The sequence below is a fragment of the Acanthochromis polyacanthus genome, chromosome 19, assembly GCF_021347895.1.
Source record: "Acanthochromis polyacanthus isolate Apoly-LR-REF ecotype Palm Island chromosome 19, KAUST_Apoly_ChrSc, whole genome shotgun sequence".
NCBI classification, from domain to species: domain Eukaryota; kingdom Metazoa; phylum Chordata; class Actinopteri; family Pomacentridae; genus Acanthochromis; species Acanthochromis polyacanthus.
In genome coordinates, this window is record NC_067131.1 from 4,256,374 (window position 1) to 4,277,793 (window position 21,420).

Sequence of the window (21,420 nt, forward strand, 5' to 3'; positions counted from 1 at the left end):
AAACTATCATAAATGAGATTATTCAAAAGTAGTTTAGGTTGTGTTCTTTTTATTAAGTTGATTTATTTTTTGCCAACATATCAAATTTTATATGGAAAATAACAAATTGTGTCCGAAAAACCACTTTCAGCTAAGTTCCCCGTTACAGAAACAACTCAAGGAGGGGTGTTATTTCCAGATCACATGACCTGCTCCTCATGATGTCATTTCCTCCTGAAGAAAAGACCGGAAAGACTCCAAGGTATGTTCTTTCTCCTCTTTCCTATTTATGTATGGATCAAGTGTTGATCTATTGCATTGCAACAGTTTTAATACAATGTCTTTATAAATAACTTGCAGCTTCAATTTTACTCAATTGCATGTATAATATTTAGAGGAATCTTTCTGTAAAAATGCCATGTGGTGTTTGGTCATAGGCAGACATGCTGAAGGTGTTGCCAAGAGGGCTGCCGAGTGCTAAGATATGCTCTAGAAAGACTTATCTATACTTTAAAAGAACCTTTTTTGTCAGATTTGACTGGTGTTTCTTGCAGTTTTTATGCCCCAACCACCATTAAAATTGCACTTGGCGCTCTCTGAATTCATTTACACGGGAAACTGGTTTTAAAAACTCCCTAAAGGTGCTACAGAGTGGCTCTTTCAGCTCTATAAAGACTGGTATAGTTATAGAGAAGATAGTTAAGTGGGTTTAGCACATGCTAGCTGTGTATAGATAGTGATTTATATGTTTATTGACCAGATATTTCTCTCAACTGGCTCCACACCCACTGTGCATTATTGGCCTTATGTCCTTGTTTTGTACACCAAGACGCAGATAAAATCCCCTCCAAAGACTGCAGTAACGTTTCAGTTCATCTGTAAAGAAGTGTGTCTCTTTGCATTAAACACTAGAGTGCACAGTCCAAATTTCATCCATCATTACAGACACTAAACAAAGTTAATTGGAAACCAGGCATCAAACTGCACTTGAACTTTCTGACTGTAAGACTCTGGCCTACAGCCACACAGCAGCCTTTTGGGCTTTGAATTAATTATTGCCCCACATTTTAATGATCTGGAAAAATCCTGTTCACCCTCTGTTTGTAAAGACGGATGGCTGCAATTAACTAAATACTGTGGAAAAAACTTCTGAGTGCAAAGGAACAAAAAGTACGTGTTGGGGGCAGATTCTAGAGACTTTGTGTTCACGGACACAACAGTTGAGTGAAATTAGCATTAAACATGAACATATTTCTTATTTATTCTGAAATAATAAGGAATTCATATCATATTATAGTAAACACATTAAATTAAAGGGTCCATTTTGCAACAAAAAAAAAAACACTTTTACATCTATTTAAGTATATTTTGCAGATTATACTGCTTCCAATGCTTCAAATGGCTCCAAATGCAGGACTTTTACTTGTGTTTTTCTGTTTTGCTGTTGGGTTTTTAATGTTATGTAAAGTCTTGGTGGACTTTTTCACCTCCAGTTGTAAAAGGTTTATTATTATATTGTTAAATGAATGAAATATGGGACCTGGCTTGGACTCAACCACAGTTTTAGGATCCTTCATATCTCTATAACCAAGTCGTATAAATATAAATCGACAATCTGTGTTATGTAAGATGTTTTTCTCTTTGTATTACAGATCAATGTCTAAAACTGAATAATAATCGAGGCCAGTGAAAGTGAAATCAGTTTATGTTTCTGCAGTGACGCGAGGACGATGTTTGGCCTGTTTTTCTGGGGAAGCCCATCTGTTCTGCTGATGAATGGACGAGCTGGCGGGGGGGGGGGCGGATCGTTTTACAGCCGCTCTCAGGTTCATACAGCAGCTGATCTAAATATGGCCGTGAGTTCAGGGTGTTTACCTCCAGTAGCAGTGGAAAGAATCCAGCCAGGCCCTTTGCTTTTACCTCACACAGAGAACGGGACGATAAACTGACCGAGTACGACACGTCCGGCAGCTCTGGAAGTCATCTCACACACCGTGTTTTTGAGAGAAGGTGTGAAATACTTTCGGGAAGTCATTCGGATAAACATTATGTAGCATACAGCAGTGAGTCTAAATCTGTTGTACTTGTACCTCTGGGATAAATGGGAAGGTTTCCTGGAAAGACTGTGGAAAAATCCATCTACGAAAATATGTAAAATTACAATTAAAAAAAACACATACGGAGAAGGAAAAACATTTGAATATTAAGTTGATTAAAACTAGCTAAGTTAGTAAGACTGCAGCAGGGCCGGCCGCTGGCATAAATGCCGTTGTTTATAGCCACATCCACTAGAGGGGGCCACACCACAATAAGTGTGTGATTCGCATTTTGTCCCTGTCTTTATTCCAATAAAACATAAATCTCTTAATCACGTGCATGTGTGTTTTAACTCAATTACAAGCTGTGCACATGATTTGGTAGTTGCCCTGTGCATGTTTTGGGGCCACAAAAAAAATCTTGCTTCGGGCCACCAAAGTCCTAGGGCCGGCCCTGGACTGCAGAGAAGTTGATTGTTTTACAAAGTGTTGTTTATGCAGTTTACTTTTGTCTTAAACAGATATACATATATTGGTATGTGTGGATAGAAATAAAGGATAAACGACTGACATATCCACCTAGAAGTAATAAATGCAGCATGAAAAAGGTAAAAGAAATGAAATAATTCACGAAAAATAATGGTGAAAATGAGATAATATGCCTTGAAACAGTTACAGAATTAGTGGAACAGCTAAAAGAAGTGGTGGAATACCTGAAAATGATGGATGAATGGTTGAGATAGTCAGCTGAAAATTAAAAAAAAAAAGCATAAAAATGATGAACATTGACAAAATAATGGATAAACGGATGCAATAATCATCTTAAAGTAATGGATAAATGGTTGAAATAGTCAATGAAAAGTGATAAAAGGGTGTCAAAATGGATAAACATTTGACAGATACAAAAGAAATGTAACAACTAGCTTAAAATAAAGATTAGAAATGAGCTAATACACACTGAAGCAGTTTTGGAATTAGTGAAATGACTAAAATAAATGAAAATTATGGATGAATGGTTGAGATAGTCAGTTAAAAGTAATAAAAAGTGTCAAAATGGATAAACATTTGACAAAGAAATGTAATAATTAGCTTTAAAAAATGGTTAAAATGAGATAATATACATTGAAACAATTGTGGAATTACTGAAATTGCTAAAATAAGTGATGAATGATTGAGATAGTCAGCTTAAAGTGTCAAAATTATAGAAATTTGACATAGATAACCAAAGATAACAGATAAACAAGTGCAATAATCATCTTAAAGTAATGGATAAATGGTTGAAATATAGTAGAGGTAGCAAAAAGGCACATTTTCCCTTTAATCAGTCAGTTTATTTGTATGTAAAATGACTTGAGAGGCATCCACTTTGCTCTAACTGATGAGCTTGTGGTTTAAATATATTCCTACAGTCCACTGATGTAAGAGGATAAACTACTTGGCTGAGCTCAGTCGTGTTTCCGTGACCTCCGGCCCACTGACCCGCTACCGGCGCACAACTTTACAACCACCAGTAACCGAGTCGGGGTGTCGGAGTCACGCCAACAACACAGCAGAGTCCAAAGCAACAGTTTAATCAGGAGCCGGTGGGGATTTTTAGCAATAATAGTGGTTGTTACTGAACTTTGGCTGCTCTGTCACAGCTCTAGTTCACATTAAAGGCCTTCAAATAAACAGTTAGTAGCTGGTTCAGTTTGTGTTTGTTCTGTTTCCTTTACATTTAAACCATTTATCTGTTACTTTAAGATGATTATTTTAGCTGTTTATCCATTATAGTTGGTTATTTATGTCACATTCTGACCCATTTTAACACTTCCTTTTACACTATTTCAACCAGTCATCCATTGTTTTTGGAAATTCCACAATGCTTATTCATTTATTTTGGCTATTTCAACAGTTTTACCACTGAATTTATTACTTATCTTATCTGATTTGAATCATTATTTTTAACTCATGATATCAGACGTTTTTTTTTAAAGCATCTCATCCTGCATTTATTACTTTTAGCGGCTTATTTGGAGTGTTTTCCAACATATTCATCTAAAGATATGAATATATGTATATATTAATGTATTTTTTCTATATTTTTTTGCATTTTTAAACATGTTTCAGTCATTCTGGTATTCCTTTTTAGCTACATCAGTATAAATTCCTTTACACTATCTAATTTATCATTTTAAATATTATTTGTAGCTAATTATTTCATTTCTTTTCGCTTTTCATCCTTCATTCATTACTTTAGCTGGTTATTTTATGTTTTTATCCACTATTTTCATTTAAATGTATCATTGTATGCCACTCTGTTGATTTGGGATATATAATTTTAACTATTTTCTATTATTTTTAGCTATTTTTATAAAAAATATTTATTGATTTCTTGCAGTTTTTTTCAGTCATTGTAGTATTTTAAAGTAAATGCGTAGATATATTGCTGTATTTTAACATTTTAGCTATATCTAACCATTATTTTCAGCTAATAATTTTATTTCTTTTAGCTTTTTCATCTTGCATTCATTACATGTAGTTACATTTTTAAATTATTTTTCCATTATTTTCATCTAAATATACCAATGTTTGCATATCTGTTGCTTTAAAACTTTTTTAAAATTATTTTTTAGATATTTTTTAAGGAATTTATCCATTTCTTTCAGCCTTTTAGATCATTCTAGTATTTTTTCTTCTAACTGCATCGATGTGTAATACTTTAAATCATCAAATTTCATCATTTATTACTTTTAGATATACTATTTTTACCATCTAAAATTATTTCTGGATATTTATTTAAGCATTTATTCACTTCTTTTAGCTATTTTATCCTCGTTATGATTATTTACTCTATTATTAGCTAACTGTTTGAACAATTTATTCACCATTGATGTATAGTTCTGTTTCCCTTCCTTCCAGCTGGGTCTTTCTGATGAAGAGCTCATTGTGTTGTTTCCCTCTAGTGGTCTTTTTGGTAAAAACATCCACCGTTAGCTTATTCTAAAGTAGTAAAAACCTGAAGAATTCACTGTTTTAATGCACGTGAGGGGGAAAAAAACTGCTTGAATTCAATAAATTGTTTCAGTTTTTATCAAAAACTCAGCTTTAAGAATTCCCCCTGAAGCTCTTACAGATAAAACACAGCTGGATCTCTTTGGTAGAATCATATTTTCACGTCTTAGTGACGCCGGCCTCGTCACTTTTCTTCCATTTATTGAACAGCAAACGGTAAATTCCCCGTCTTAAAGGTCAAAGCTGTGGCGAGGTGTCCAGAACGTACCGAGTTCTACAAGAACTCTGGATGGCACGGTGTGTTCAAGGGTGTTTTATTCCCGTAAACGATCCTTTATGCAGCTCTGGGATGAGTTCTCTCACACATTATGTGGAGTAACGGCAGAAAAAAATCCCCTCTTTTACACTTTTACAGCTTCATAGCTTCGTGTGTGTGAAAAACAAGACTTTAGATGAAGAGGTCAACGGCTGATGAGCCCGGAAGGTCACATTCTGGAACTTTATGCTTCCAGACATCCAGCATTTAAACATTTATTATTATTCTGCTTTTTACTGGTGGGAACAGCAGGCAGCTGATTGAACCGTTATATTCATTATTATCCAACATGCTGCTGCTTTTATCGAACATATTTTAATGTAATATTGCTGTCAGTGTGTGTAAAGTGACTCATGAGGTTGAAAAAACTTCACATCTGTTGGAAAAATGGTGCAAATGGTCCAAATATTTCCATGCAAACGCAAAAAACATCACAAATTGGAACTGTAAGGTCAGATCTACATAATTTGCATCGTGTCGTTACGGAAAATCGTTTAATTTTGTGGATAATGTGAAGGTTTTTCACTAAAGCAGCTTCTTTTAAATCACTTCTTAAAGAGCTTTTTTGTAGATTTGCTTTTATGTGAGCTTTACTTTTAGCTTTAATTCATTTTAGTGATTTATTCTGTATTACGTCATGTTTATTTTAGATGTTCTCTCTTGTTTTATTTTACTTTTAGCTGCCTTGTTCTTTGGTGTGATGTCATCTCTCTCATTCTCTTATTCTCTAATTTTTTGACTTTTAAATTAATCCCTCAACCTTGTTCTTTAATTTTCAAACTGCCTCATTCCCTTGTTTGAGTTGTTTGCTTATCTAGGTCATTATTCATTTAACATATTGTCATTTTTACTACTTATTTTCTCTTTTTGTTCTTAAGGGTGCTGTATCAATAAAGTTATTGTTATTATTTTATGGCATAGATGGATTTTTTTGGTGTTGTTTTTAAATTTCAGCCAACAGAAAATCAAAAATGTCATAAAATGCATTTTTTTCATAGTTTTGTTTAATTGGGTTTCTTTTTCTCGAGCATAATAGCTGTTTTTGTTTTTTTTAAAAAACTGGCCAAAGAAGCAAGACAATGTTTCTTGTCATCCCTCAATGGTGATAAAAACTGAACTGAAAATCTTATTTTTCATTTATAAAATTCAATTCAAACACTTCTGAGTTCACTCTGCAAGTTTAGTCTCATCGAATTTGTTCCCCTCAGTGTGAAATTCATCCCATATTTCCTCATATTGTCATTTTTCTAGCTTTCTTTTGTATTATTTTTTTCAAATAATACGACAAATATCTAAATATGTTTTACTCAAAGCTGCAGAAAGCTCTTTGCTGAGTGAAATCAAGCAGTCATATGTGATTAAACAACAAAAGATCTGTACGTTTCCCTGATAACTGCAGATATTAATGCAGTGTTTTCATATGATAATGGGATGAGTAACTGAGCGCGTATAAATGCCATCTTTTACATAAGCGTTGTGCAACCGTCCGCAGATGGTCGTCTTCTGCTGTCATCTCGTTGCTCTGGGAACGCTGATTCTGTGAGCTTTGTTCTCGGATGCTCCAAAGCTCCGAGGCAGATGGAAAATACAAATCATTCATTATGCAACAAAAAACTTCTTTTATTTTTCCCTCTTTTTTTTCCTCCCAGATTTAGCAGAACTGTGCTGAGCTTCTGTCGCTCCGGACTTGGAAAGAGAATAGAACATTACAGCGCATTAAGATCTGCTGTGTGAAAAAGTCCAGTTTGGTTTGACGCTTTTCTGTTTTCTTTCCAGACTGAATGAAGCTTTGATCAGCGTTTGGCTGAGCGACCACAGCTGCTGCGTTCAAGGTGACATTTTTCATCTTCGAATAAATCCATCTTCTCTGACAGGGGAGTCAAACTCCTCTCAGTTCAGGTTAGTTCCTCATTCAGCCCAGTTTGATCTCCAGTGGACCAGATCAGTAAAATCACAGCATAATAGCCTAAAAATAACCACAACTCCTAATGTTTCCTTTGTTTTAGTGCAAAAAAGGACATTTAACGTATAATCTCTTTACAAGATGTTATGAACAACCAGAAATTTCTGAAGAAAAATAAGTTAAATTTCATCAACATTCAGCCTCAGTTCATGATTTCCACATCACGACTTCCAGATCACAGAGTGTCCACAAAGGAACACAACATTTAGTCACAGCTATCTAGAACTGAATGATATAGAATTTTAACTTATGATCAAAAAAACAACAAAAAAACCCACAAGCGAGACAAAAGTGAAACACACAGCAAAAAAAGCAAGAGACAATTGACAAAAGTCAGACAAAAAACAACACAAACCAGACAAAATATTATGAAAATGAGAAACAAAATGACAAAAACAAGACACAAAATGACAAAAGCGAGAAACAAAATAACAAAAATGAGAAACAACAAAAACATGAGATAAATGACAAAAGTCAGACAAAAAATGTGACAAATAACAACAGAAACAGGACAAAATATTACAAAAATGAGACACAAAAACGAGACAAATGACAAAAGTCAGACAAAAAAACAACAAAAACTAGACAAAATATTATGAAAATGAGAAACAAAATGGCAAAAATGAGAAACATAATAACAAAAACATGAGATAAATGACAAAACTCAGACAAAAACAACTAAACTAGACAATATATGACAAAAACGAGGAACAAAATAGGATCCAGTGTGAAAGACTGAACAGAATCAGATGGTTCCTAAAACAAAATAACAGGAATAAACTTCCCAAAGGTCTTGGTGCAGCAGCGAGCTTAAAAACAGTGACTTGACTTGACAAGTACAGTCACATAGAATAATATATACCATAATATATCTGTCAGAGGGGTTCAATCAGAGCTTTAAATTCTATATTTTAACTGTATTTTACTGCTGCTGTGTACTTCGTTCATCTCCTTGGGGGAATTCAGGCTGTCCTGTCCATAAAAACAAGGTAACCCATGTGCAAAATAACATGCAATTAACATGCAAATCATGTTGGTTGGATAAATAAAGTACCAAAATTGCTAAAATTTACAATAAAGGTGCCAAAACTGCTGATATTTACAATAAAACAGTATTAAAAAAGTCTAAATACAGTGTAAAAATGAAAACTAATAATACTAATAAACATATAATTCAAATATAATTGAAATATACTAAAGTATAAACATGCATAAAGCATTACAATGTTGCTTTGTAACCTGTTGGAGGTTTTTATGATCTCGAAGCAGCACTTGTGTCTGCTTTCCAGCAGATGGCGCACTAACCTCAGAGCGAATCTGCTGGATATTTTGATAAATATTAACATCCAACTGAAAAATAACTCATGTTTGTGCTTCTGTGTCTGCAAAATCACTTTAAACATACAAAGCTTTCCTTGTTCATTGATGTGCCATTGACAAAAATCCTGCTTTTGCCTTTTATGGTAGCAGGAGGGCATCATAAAAATAAAAAAAATAAAAAACATATTTTCCTCCAGACTGGTCTGCAGCGCAGAAGGTGGCCTCGTCATGGCTCAAATATGTAGCAGAAACTGGTGGAGCAGTGGTCTTCACAAATACTTGCCATGCTTTTCAACTTACACACACACACACACACACACACACACACACACACACACACACACACACACACACACACACACACACACACACACACACACCAGCCTGAACGACACCTCTGTGCGGGGAGGGGGCGGGGCTTTGAGGGCAGGCTGCGCTCTGATTGGAGGACTCTCAGTGCGGGGCGACAGGAGACAAACTCCAGGAAAAACTGTCGGAGCTGGTGGCGCACGGTGTAACGGGACGAGGAGGGGAAACTTTGTATGGACATGAGGATATTCTGGGATAAACCGAGCTGTTTGATGGAAAGTAACCTCTGAGGATTAAAAAAAACAACTTTAAACATTTGCCCACACGGTGTTTTTTGTTTATTTGTTTGTTTGTTTTTAGGAAGAAATCTCTGAAGGTTTGGATGTAAATACGCACGGCTGCTGTTTGAGGAGGAAATGCTCACCTTTTTTCCGCACTTCAAAGCAACTTGTTGAGATATATGTACGATTTCCCCACGAGTTTTAGTTTGAAAACAAGAAAGTAAAGGTGACAAGATGGCAGAACACGAGAGCCTGGAGTATGGAAAGGCGGATTTTGTGCTTTTGGACAACGTGTCCATGGAGGAATTCATGGGCAACCTAAAACTCAGGTAAGCTGCGGGTCATTCACCCTTTTTGGGAAACACGCTGAGGTGCCTCCTGCTCAGGAGATGACGCCTGGTGGAGGATTTGTTGCTGTTTTGATGTCATTTTAGATGGAAAAGTGGTGCAGAAATGGTGATTCAACAGGTGCCATAGCGCATGAATGGAAGGAAAGGTGCAGATTGCGCTGCTGCACCTGTGTCTGATTGGCTTCCAGGTGTGGAAGATGGTGTGTGAGGCAGCAACAATGAGCCATGTGTGTGTGTGTGTGTGTGAAACTCGAACCACTTTTGATGATCAAACCGGTGCTTTGGCTTTTTGAAGCCTGCTGAGGGAGACTCCACCCAGCAGGCCTCCGTCAGCTGTGTGGTCGCTGCTGTGATGTCAGGCACGAGTGGGGAGACCACGGCGGGTTAAACACGATGTGTCAGATGGCCTGGAATCAGTTTCACCAGCTCCTCTGCCATCTGTGATCAAAGTGCAAGCTGATCCGTGGTGTCGGTGTTGGAGCTGAGTGGGTTAGTCAGCAGTTTAGGATGGATGGCAGTGCAGCTTTTCCAATAGAGCTGCAACCTTTAGTCTGTTAGTTGTGAAATATTCTGATTAGATAAATAGTTCGGTTGATATTCTTAGTTGACGCTGACCTGTGGAGGATTGGGGTCATCCGGGTTGCTTAATCCAGATGCCAGAAAGTACATAATCTTGGTGCAAAATCACATGTACTGATTGTAAAGCTGTATTTGCATTTGAATATGGATGTTTTACATTTCAGATTAGTTTACAACTCTGTGGCTTGTGGTTTCAGCCAGCGTATTTTTACAACCTAGTAAGCAATTTACCCTTAAAGAGTCTTCACCGCCGTCTGCTCAGTGGTGTTCTCTGCTACATGCGCTGCAGATACTACAGATACTGATCCACCTTTACTACCGTCGTGTATTTGATGGCATATAATCGATCTATCTGTGAGTTGTGTCCATTTAAACTACTTTGATTTAGAAATTTGACCTAAAAATTGTCTCTATGAAAACAAACCTACCACTACAGACTTTCAAACCATCAACAGGTTAAACTTGGTCTACTTGTAAATGCGTTTTAAACTGGATATTTGGTGTTTCAGATGTGTTTCCAACTGTGTGGTTTGTGGTTTCAGCCGGTGTATTTTTAAAACCTAGTTAGAAACTTACCCTAAAGAGTCTTCACCACCGTCTGCTCAGCTGTGTGCTCTGCTACATGTGCTGCAGATACTGATGCACACTTTCACATCACCATATTTATACTGATTTATCATCATCATCGTCATCATTTAAGTTTATTTCAAACCCCACATACACAATTAAACATTTACAATTCCCACTAACTTACAGTTACTCATACTGTTTGAAAAGGGGATGGAAGAAGCATTGCTTTTCATTTTCCAACCCCTCACACCACACCACCACATTCACAACATATCAATACCCTACCGGACAATAAGAAGATCGACAACAAATATCGGCCCAATCACACTCTGACCCCATACCCCACCCCTAATTACCATATATGTGTTAAAGGCATCAGTATGTCTCTTCCAGGTACTTTTCCAGTCATTGTTTTTTAAACAGACTTTGAAACTGAAACAGATTTGCACAATTCTTTAACTCATCTGCTGCATCACTATCTATGATTCGTGATCAGGAAACTGTCATTTCTGATGTACAAGTTTGACCTAAAATCATCTCAGACTTGCAAACTGTCCACAGGTCAAACTAGGTCTACTAGTAACTGCGTTTGAAACTTGATATTTGACGTCTTTGTGTTTGTCTAGAATGTCTCATAAATACAATAGCATGCTAGACAATGACTCCATGAAGGATTATGAATGTAAACTGGATGCTCCAGGTTTTTATCAAAAGATTAGTTTCCAACATTGTGGTTGTGGTTTGTGGTTTCCAACAGTGTTGTTAACAAACGAGTTACCTTGCCATGGAGTCAAAGGTTGACTCTTCACCACTGACTGCTCTGCTACATGTGCTGCAGATGCTGAACAAACTACAAATGAGTCATCTTTTCCTGTAATATTTTGCAGATTTGTTTCTGTCTTTGTGTTGAGTTTTGTCTTGAAAATGATTCAGACCAGTTACTCGTTTATCAAAACTAGAACCTGTTGTTGGATTTTTGTGGCCAATATGGATTTTAGGAGCTAAGAAATTTCAAAATGTTGACAACATATTTATGAACATATGTTGGAGTTTTCTTGAAAATGGTGCTGGCATTGTTTATTACCTTCACAAACTAGCTAGCAGCAAAGACAACGCTTGACTCAGCGCCACCAGCTGCTCAGATGTTCTCTGCTACATGTGCTGCAGACTTGGAGCAGCTCTACTGGACAAACTGCGTGTGTGATGACACCATTTCTAAATTATCAAGGATCTTGCACATCTTTTCTGCATTATGTTTCAGCTTTGTTTCTGTCTTTATGGTTGTGTCTGATTCTGACTTTTTTCTTAAATTATTTAAGCTAAATAATCGACTAGCAAAATTAGAGCCCAACTGAACGGCTGTAATTTTGCATCCAATACTGAGTTTAGGGAGTAAGAAATTCTAATATATTGGCTGATATTCTTGATGTATTTTAGAAAGTGAAAAGAAATACTGTCTATTAAGTTTGCCTTCAAGACAAATATCGACTCTGCATCTCTATCTGTGTATTCTCTGCTACATGCGCTGCAGACTCTGAGCCGCTCTGCTGGACAAACCACATGTGATGACACCACTTCTAAATGATCAAAGGTTCATAAGCATTTTCTCTATTGTATGTTCTGCAAAAGAAAGTTTTCCTACCTCCATTTATTGGGCAACATGCATGCTGATGGGAGATATCTGTGATTAGAGTTCAGGAAACTGTGCTGCTTCCGATTTAGAAATTTGACCTAAAAATAATCTCCTGTGAAAACAAAACCTTGAATGCAGGCTGTCAGAGTGTTGTCTGCCAACAGGTCAAACTGGGTCTACGTGTAACTCGATATTCGGTGTTTCAGATTTGTTTCTGGCTTCTGTGGTCGTCTTTTATTTACATTGACACGCTAGAGGCTGATTTCAGGAAGGATTATCAATGCAAACTGGATGCTGCAGATTTGGAAATGTGCCTGTACCGGTTCTCTGCTGATGCCTGATTTGCAGTTTTTGAGAGAACATGACATTCTGCAGAGGACATAAAGTGGAGTGTTATAAAAGTTCTTGTAGATTTAGAAAACCACCCAGCTGAGTGTTTTAGACACACGGCTAGTAATGAGTGGTGGAATAAATATTTAGAGGATTTTAAGGACACAGTTTGAAAGGTTTTTATGTCTTTGTGGTTAATTTCCAGCGAGGTTTCCTCTCTACGGCCGGGCGGACTGGGCTGCTGGTGAATGAATTCTTATATACAACCTCTTTCTAAAACCAAATATAAAGCACTCAGGCGATTTAAAGAGCCATTTGGATGTATATGTTACTGTAATACCTAACGTTCAAACCCACTGCCTTTGTGCTGCCTGTTTGTCAGTGTTTCCACACTCTTCATGCTTTGTTCTGCTGTCTGCTGGCCAATGTTTGGGGTTGAATCCGTTCTTGGAAATGTAGGACATCTGGGAAAGATCTGCCTGTCTGAGCATTTGAAAGTGTTTAATAATACATTAGAAGTTTTTGTCATCGTTAGAGGAAATATTACTTGATTCTTTGACCCCAAAAAATATCTACACTACCGTTCAAAAGTTTGGGGTCACTTAGAAATGTCCTTATTTTGGACAAGTATTGAATCCTTTAGGACAATGTTGGAGTCATTTTTGACAACCTGGATAAGTTTTAAGTTCTTTTGGAGCATTTTAGAGATGTTTCTGACAAGTAAAATAACCGATTAGGCGTTTGATTTTACGCTGGGGATGTCTCAAGTATTTATAGCTACTATTCCAATCCGATTAATGCAGTATTTTGTATCTGCCAATACTCGATACAACTTTCCTTGATTATACACACACACTGTCGGTATTGTAGTCGTATTTCATTTGTTGTACGTGGTATTGCTAACAGATGCAGCATCTTAATAATTAAACCTACAGAAACTAGAGAAAGTGGGTACTTCTGTGTTTGCAAACAGACACTATCATGGGAGTTCAACTAGTAAAGGAGCACCATGGCAGAGACTACGATGAGACTTATAGATGTTTGGTCAAAAAGCCAAATTTTATAGTTAATTTTAGGTAAAGTATTGCTCCTAAGTCTTAGAGAAACTTCTAAAATCTGTTTTATGGCTTGTTTTCATGTGTTTATGTGAAAAAAAATTGTTTTCAATCGTGCAAATATTTTTAAAACGTATGTGGTCGACCCTGATGTCAGGCTAGAAACGACTCAAATTTAAGTCCCTGTGACTATATATTCAGAGAAAGAAGCTAGATTTGAATTAAGGACTGACAAAAGCAGCTGAATAAACCTCGATGAACCTGTGACATTTTCTTCTATTTCTAAACGTCAAGAGTAAACTTTTCGTCTGTGTATCTTAACTGTTTAAATTTGTTCATTTTAAAGATAGATTTATCTGTGGCACGGCACCAAAAGGTTAGCAGGCTGCTCCAAAACAAACTGATCAGCAGATAAATCTGATACCGCTGCAAAGGGAGGCTGGTCAGGTTGTTTCAATACCAGAAACAAAACTTGAAGTTAATCAGAAAACATCTGATGGAATCATAAGCAAACTAACTTAGACAAAGACATAGGAGCTCTCTTTTGGTCGGATGTGTGAAACTAAAGACGTCTTGCAGCAGACGGCAGCACCAGGTGTGTGTTTTCTAGAGGTTAGCAGCGTTTGTTCAGCCGTTCTTAGTAAATGAGATCAGTCTGTGCGGTGTGAACGGTAGCTCAGTGTGGAGGAGCTGAGAGCGAGCAGCCAGCACCAGGCCTCCTTCTCCCGACTCTCTCCGACTTTCTGTTTGTTTTCCATCCAGCCAGACGGCTCGGCCCGGAGGTGGCGTGTGCAGATTGTTATTTGTGGAGGGTGTGACCGGCCTCGAGTGCTTCCTCTCTGCTCCTTTTCCCGGAGTCTCACAGCGTTTGCCCGAGTGGGAGTGGACACTTGAAGGAGGCCGCAGAGGGCAAGAGGCATCTAATAGTCCCCATTTGTCCTGGTGCATTCTTTAAAAACAAGACTGGAGCTCGACTGCATGGCTCTCAGGGGAGAATTTTATCCTGCATGTGGGAACTGAGCCTCATACACTGTAAAAAAAAAAAAAAAAAATCTAAAAAAAATCAGCAGGAAAAAGGTGAAATGTTTGAATAATTTCACATTCAAAAACTGTACAATCTAGAAACTTACATCAAATGTCTCAAAAGTAGTCTTTTTAGTATTGTGAATGAAAAAAATATTTGTTAGAAATAAATATTGTACATAGTTTTGGCTTTTTTACAGTAAATTAAAACTTTTGTCTGTGATTTTATGAGTATGTCTCTGTAATGAACAAAACAGGAAACATTTGTAAAATAATAATTACAATGATTTACCATTTTTCAATCCTTGATGTATTTTTGTTTCAAATAAAATTAAAATAAAATAAAAACATGGAAAAAATGTGTGTGTCCAGGGGGGCGAATATTCAGATCTCAAAATTAATATTCGGACAACACCATCACGACCGAATATTCGGATATTCAGGTCCAGCCCTACTTTAACAACATTTGGCCGTAAAAGTGCATTTTTCCCCTTTTTTGTTTACTATATTTGCATCAGTGAAATTTTACAGATGTTTGCTATTTTCCGTGCGGATCATGAAGAAGCAGCCATTATTCGCTTCTCTATAAGTCGTGAAAATCCCCAAATATTTTTATTTGAAGTGGTTCAGACTCCGGCTTTGATGTGGATCCAGACTCTCCTCTTGGCCTCAGAGTGACGGCAGCAGACCGGGCTTCTCTGCCCTGTGGGGCTTTCTGCTCGTCTTGTTAAACTCCGGCCACGTCGGGCTGCTTATAAGGCGTCATTTGGAAACTTGTGTTCCTCGGCTGTGACCAGATTTGGTTGTTCTAGCTGACATTTACTGTGTTTGACTTTGGGTTGAACTGCGTGGCCTTTTTCCAGAGCGCTTTAAAAATAGAAGCCAGCAAATGCCCGGTCGCTGTGAGGAGATGTCTGCTCTGATTAAAGTTCATGCCAGATTCCTGCAGGGTCTTGGGAAGTTTTCCTGAATCAGCGCTCAGCAGATCAGATTTGGATCTGAACAGCTCGACGCGCCGCAGATATGTGATAGAAAATGACTCATGATTGGAAACTCCCGTGGTTTACAGAGCGGAGGGGATTATCCTATCAGATGGAGGTATTACTGCCGTCTCATTCTCTAAATCGATGTAATTGATGCCTCAGAGGGCGGCGGCAGATCGGGACGAGAAGTTTTCCCAGAAATGGTCAGAATTTATAGCCTGGCTCTGAAACATTTAAACCAAAACATATATGAACGACATTATCCTTAAAAACAACCAAGCATTAAGTGTGCAGCTAGAAGTGCTCTGTTTAACCACCAGAAACACAAAACCCACTAACAGAGTTGAAAAGCCTGTTATTTATTTTTTAAAAACCACAAAAATTGCAGGGCTGCACAGTGGGATCTTTCTGCATGGAGTTTGCATGTTCTCCCTGTGCATGCGTGGGTTTTCTCCGGGTTCTCCGGCTTCCTCCCACAGTCCAAAAATATGCTGAGGTTAATTGTTTACTCTAAATTGCCCGTAGGTGTGAATGTGAGTGTGATTGTTTGTCTGTATATGTAGCCCTGTGACAGACTGGTGACCTGCCCAGGGTGTCCCCTGCCTTCACCCAAGTCAGCTGGGATAGACTCCAGCACCCCCCATGACCCTAGTGAGGATAAAGTGGTGTATAGAGAATGGATGGATGGATGGACAAAAATTGCACCTTTAGTCAGAGCCTGAAACTATAAAAATGGGATTCATTGTTAGATTTGAGAATTAATCCTATTTTTCTTCTGTCATGTATTTTTTTTCATGGGAAAAATGAACCAAATCTAAGGGTGCTTTCACACCTACGCCTTTTGGTCTGCAACACCTGCAAGTACGGTTCGTTTGGGCTGGTGTGAAAGCAGACCAGATTTTTTTGGTTCGGACTAAAGAACCGGACCGAGACCACCTTCGGGAGGTGGTCTCGGTCCGCTTCTATGTGAACTCCAGTTCGGTTCGCTCCTGGTGAGAACACAAACCTGTCTCCATTCGGACCGGCTTGATGGAGCAGCAGACTTTTTGGTCTACGGGAGCTTCCGTAGCAACCTGCACAGGGAATTTTGGGATAACGATAACGTCTTGCAATGCATCTTCTCCGTGCCAAAAACGACTGTGTAATGTTCTCGTACCGAATGCGAGCTTCATGCTGGAACAACAGCAGTATTTGTGCTTGCTGCATAAAGCAATGATACGAATATATGGCAACAAGAACGAACAGGAGAGCATAGTTCATTGTTTACGAATAAACCTCGATCCATGGAATAAACAGAGTCTGTTGTTTTCTTCCGGGATTTTTCCCTCTTCACATGCTGCGCCAATCAGCGTTCACCTACGTCATCTAAAGCACCTTATTTTTGTGAACAGCGCCACCAAACGACTGGGGGGAGATATAACATTCATCATAGTTGGTTCAACTGTAAAAACACTGGTGTGAATGCGACTGAACCAGTTGAAAATAGCAACATTGTAACAACTTTTGGGTCCAAACGAACCACTCTAACGGACTAACAGGTGTGAAAGAACCTTAAGCCTAAAATCATCCTAAAATTTAATCAGAATCACTTGAATGTCTCAAAGGGAAACCTTTTGATTTTGACTTGGACAACCTTTCCAAGTTGTCTAAAATGACTCCAACATTGTCCTACAGGACTAAATACTTGTCCAAAATGAATCCAAACTATCTCGAAAATAGTCTAAAACGTCTCCAAAATCATCCACAATGTCTAAGTAATTTTTCCCAAATAACTTGAAACTTGTATAAATTGATTAAAAACTTGTCCAAACCCACTAGAAAACAGGCCAAAAATGTCAAATCTGACTCTAAACTGATCCAAAACGCTTTGACGCTTCACAACACACTACCGTTCAAAAGTTTGGACTCATCCAGACAATTTCATGTTTTCCAGTAAAACTCCCACTTTTATTCATGTGGTAACATAACTGCACAAGGGTTTTCTAATCATCAATGAGCCTTTCAACACCATTAGCTAATACAATGTAGCATTAGAACACAGGACTGATGGTTGCTGGAAATGTTCCTCTGTACCCCTATGGAGATATTCCATAAAAAATTTCTAGCTATAATAGTCATTTACCACATTAACGATGTCTAGACTGGATCTGTCATTCATTTAATGTTGTCTTTATTGAAAATAGCTGCTTTTCTTTCAAAAATAAGGAGATTTCTAAGTGACGCCAAACTTTTACATAGTAGTCTAAATATCACATTTTCCAGACAGTTGCTGTCATTTTCATTTTTCTTTTTGTACAGTCGGTGAATGCTTCACTATTCCACTGTTTTTAAGCACAGTTTTCTGCCACCTCTGCTGCCAGATGTGCACAGATTCAGTTTGTCTCTTTCTGCTCCGCCTCTCCTCGTCTACCTGCAGCTAAAACAGCAGAACCATTGTTCCTTTAAGCAGCATGTGAAAATAATCTGCTCGGACCCAATTTTATGATCAAATCCAGGAAGCACCAGAAACCCAGTGACAGCTTTAACTTGGCGGAGCTCTGACTGTGGGTGGTTTCACTTTTACCAGCTTGTGTCTGCACCACCTGAGAGTCAGATATCCTCCAGGTTTCAGCCTTTACTGCAGCGAGCACCAGATCAGCTGGAAGAGGAGCTGCAGGAAACAATGAAACGTGAGGAGCAAAGGCAGGGAAATGCCAGCTTTCCTGCCTCCTGTCCGGCTGCAGATTATTGGAGACTTCCTGTCAGAGTCCCGTTTAACTCCTGGTAGACGGTTCAGAGGTGAAACCGCTCGGAGCCGTTCATTCAGTCAAACAAACACAAGTCAGGAGCGATATTTTACTCTTTATTGTCCTCCTTATCCCACTGGAAGCAAACACAGAGGGAATTCTTCCCCTCAGACTGGACATAACTGGACCAGATAAAGCTGCTAGTCCAGCTCATATCTGAGCTCTGATTGTTCAGTTCCACCCGTCGTGTATTTCAGTCAGATTAAATCAAACATCCAGGCCCTGAAATATTCCTTTCAGCCCCATTCTTCATTCACACGGCTAAATAAAAACACAATGTGGAATTATCACGCTCGTTTGGATTTTAAAAATCCTCCCGTGATTGTTGGGGAATCGCAGCAGGTTTCAAGGATGTTTTTATTTCCTGGATTCCAAAGGACAGACTAAACAACGCTGCCTTATAAAGACATGGAGCAGCAGCAAACCGAGGCGAACACGGAATATAAGATCTGAACAGCCTTTGGTCAGAGCTGGTAATAATCTGGATGTGCATTTTTACTGACTTATCTAAAGTCCTGCAGCTCCACGGAAACAAAACAACCACGACGAGAAGTAAAGAAAACTCGCACACAGAATGAGAGAAACCAGAAAAAAAGAAACACTACTGCAGATATTTCACTATTTACATGAGATGGTTTATTTTCTGTTGTTTCCTGTCTCATTTTTGTTGTCTGCTTCACATGTGTTGGTTAATGGCTCTTTTTGGTCTCCTTTCTGTCATTTTGCACCTCTTTTGTCTCATTTTATATCCTATTTTTCTCGTTTAGTGTCTCCTTTTCCCTGTTGCTAACAGACAAACCAATGTCGATCATCACAGAACTCTGCCGAGGCTCCGCCTCCTTGGTGGAGTAATGAATCATAATCAAATTATTTGCTTTACTAGTTATCTGTAATTTAACAAAAAAAATGTGAAAATGTGTAAAATCACGGTTAATAAATTCTGTAGCCTTTTAATGCTTAATATTCATAGTTTTTTTTGCTTTCTAATACCCTCAGATATTTATAAAACAATGATATTTTTGATTTAAATATCGAAAAAATTAAAAATTTTGTGCAATTTTACAGTAAAATGATTTTTTTATGTTGACATTTTCAGTTTGGGCCTGTTTTTTTTTTGGTAAATTTATATAATTTGTTGTTTATTTAGCCTGATAACGCCAAAAACCCCTCCCATTCTTGTAAAACTACCATTTTTCAGTCATTAGTAGATATATTTTAAGTTCCAAACAACAAATATCTGTGAAATAATTATATATTACATAATAAATAAATAAAAAGAAACCGTATATTTTATAGTGCCACATTGAAAAATACAGATTTTTATTCTGAAATTGAACAAAGAATGGAAAATCTGTAAAGTTACAGTCAGAAAATGTGTATCTGTTCCCGTTTTTGTCTTTAATGGATAGAATTTTCTTTCAAATAAAAGCAAATATCTGTATAATAATGATTTAAATGCTATACTGGGTTTTTTTTCCACATGTAAATTAAAAAATTTTCCACATGTCATTTAACAAAATAGGAAAAATCTGTAAAAAGAAAAGAAAAAGGTGTAATTTTTCAGCCTTTAACAGACATAATTTACCTTTTAATTATTGACAATATTATATTGTTTTCTGACCAAAATACAGTTTAAAACAGGGTAATGTTTTGGTTAAAAGAATAATTTATCATTTGTAAAAATTCTTATTTTTGATGCAGACATTTGATCGGTTTGTGTGTGAATTTTTAATTTATTTTTACATTATTATAATATAGTTTTCTATGATTTTACTACTCTAAAAATCTGTAAAAATAACAGAAAAATATTTTTTAAAAATACAATTATCTACTGTTTCAGAAAACATTCTTTTTTTCCCAGCATACTTTCTCTTTTCCTCCTAAAACAGTCAGCTAACCAGCCCACGTGTCTCAGTTAAAATGAGGTTTTCTAGAAATAGAACCAAAGTTAAGGTTTCCTTTTCCTGTCAGCTATGGTTCAGTCTGTGTTTATTCGTCGCAGGTTTCTATTAAAGTCAAAAGTCTTGACATCTGGCGTAAGATGACACTGAGCTGCACTTCATCCTTCTTTATTTGCTCTTTTCATGCCTTTGTGCAATAAAACCGAAGTCCATGTGCAGCAGAGATGAAGCCGGCGATGGCGAGCAGCAGATTGAACCCCAACCCTCTTATTAAAGTTCTCCCTCCAAGCGGTGTTCAGAAATATGTAGAGATCAGTATGATGTCAGTTACAGGAGTGTTTTTTCAGCCAAACATTCACCAAAACTCCAAGCTGCTGCTGCAGACTCTCAGACCCGTTCTCTGGTGGAAAACGCCCCTGGAGCTCCGCAGTGAAAAGTCCAGACTCGCCACAAGAATTTCCATACGAGCGTCGGTAATCTGAAACACATTACGGCCCTTACATAAACAGGACCGGCGCTTTATTCCCTCTAAAACGGGCCAGCGGCTCTCGGAGACGTCTCATTTGTGGACTGCAGAGTTGGCAGGCGGGTCAGAGGCATAACGCTCGGCTCACTCAACCTCCAAAACCACCTTTTATTCATATTTTAGAGCTCTGGTGTCATAGCTGCTCTGCCAGTCATCAGGCCACAGCAGCTCACGCATTAGTCTCACACCTCTGCTGCTTTGTGCATTTAGAGTTCATGTACAAGAAGTTACATCACTGCTAGTTTAGGGGAAATGTCACGTTAGACCTTAATTTATCTATCAAGCATTAAAACATGTTAACTGCATCCTTCAGTCTATTCAATGACAGCGTTTATGAGCTGAAACTTTGCTAGTTGAGGCCTAAAGTTCATTCTTTACTTTAAAACAGCATTAATGCCACTTTAGCAGATCTTCTGGAGCTTTGCATGACATTACATCACATTTTTTTGGGTTTATAGTTGTTTAGATGATCATTTTTGCTAGCCT

The 21,420-nt window shown here is 37.7% G+C and overlaps 2 protein-coding genes across 4 annotated transcripts in view; both read left to right on the plus strand.

Annotated features, from left to right (window-relative positions):
* Positions 1 to 21,420, plus strand: part of pdk2a (pyruvate dehydrogenase kinase 2a) — a 147,598-nt gene that overhangs the window by 16,093 nt on the left and 110,085 nt on the right. The window lies entirely within an intron of this gene.
* myo1d (myosin 1D) overlaps positions 9,069 to 21,420 on the plus strand; it is a 153,811-nt gene continuing 141,459 nt past the window's right edge. For both annotated transcript variants that reach the window (XM_051939149.1, XM_051939151.1), the window contains exon 1: positions 9,069 to 9,527. In XM_051939149.1, coding sequence (XP_051795109.1) covers positions 9,433 to 9,527 — 95 coding nt within the window. In that variant the 5' untranslated portion in view covers positions 9,069 to 9,432. The remainder of the gene's footprint in view (positions 9,528 to 21,420) is intronic.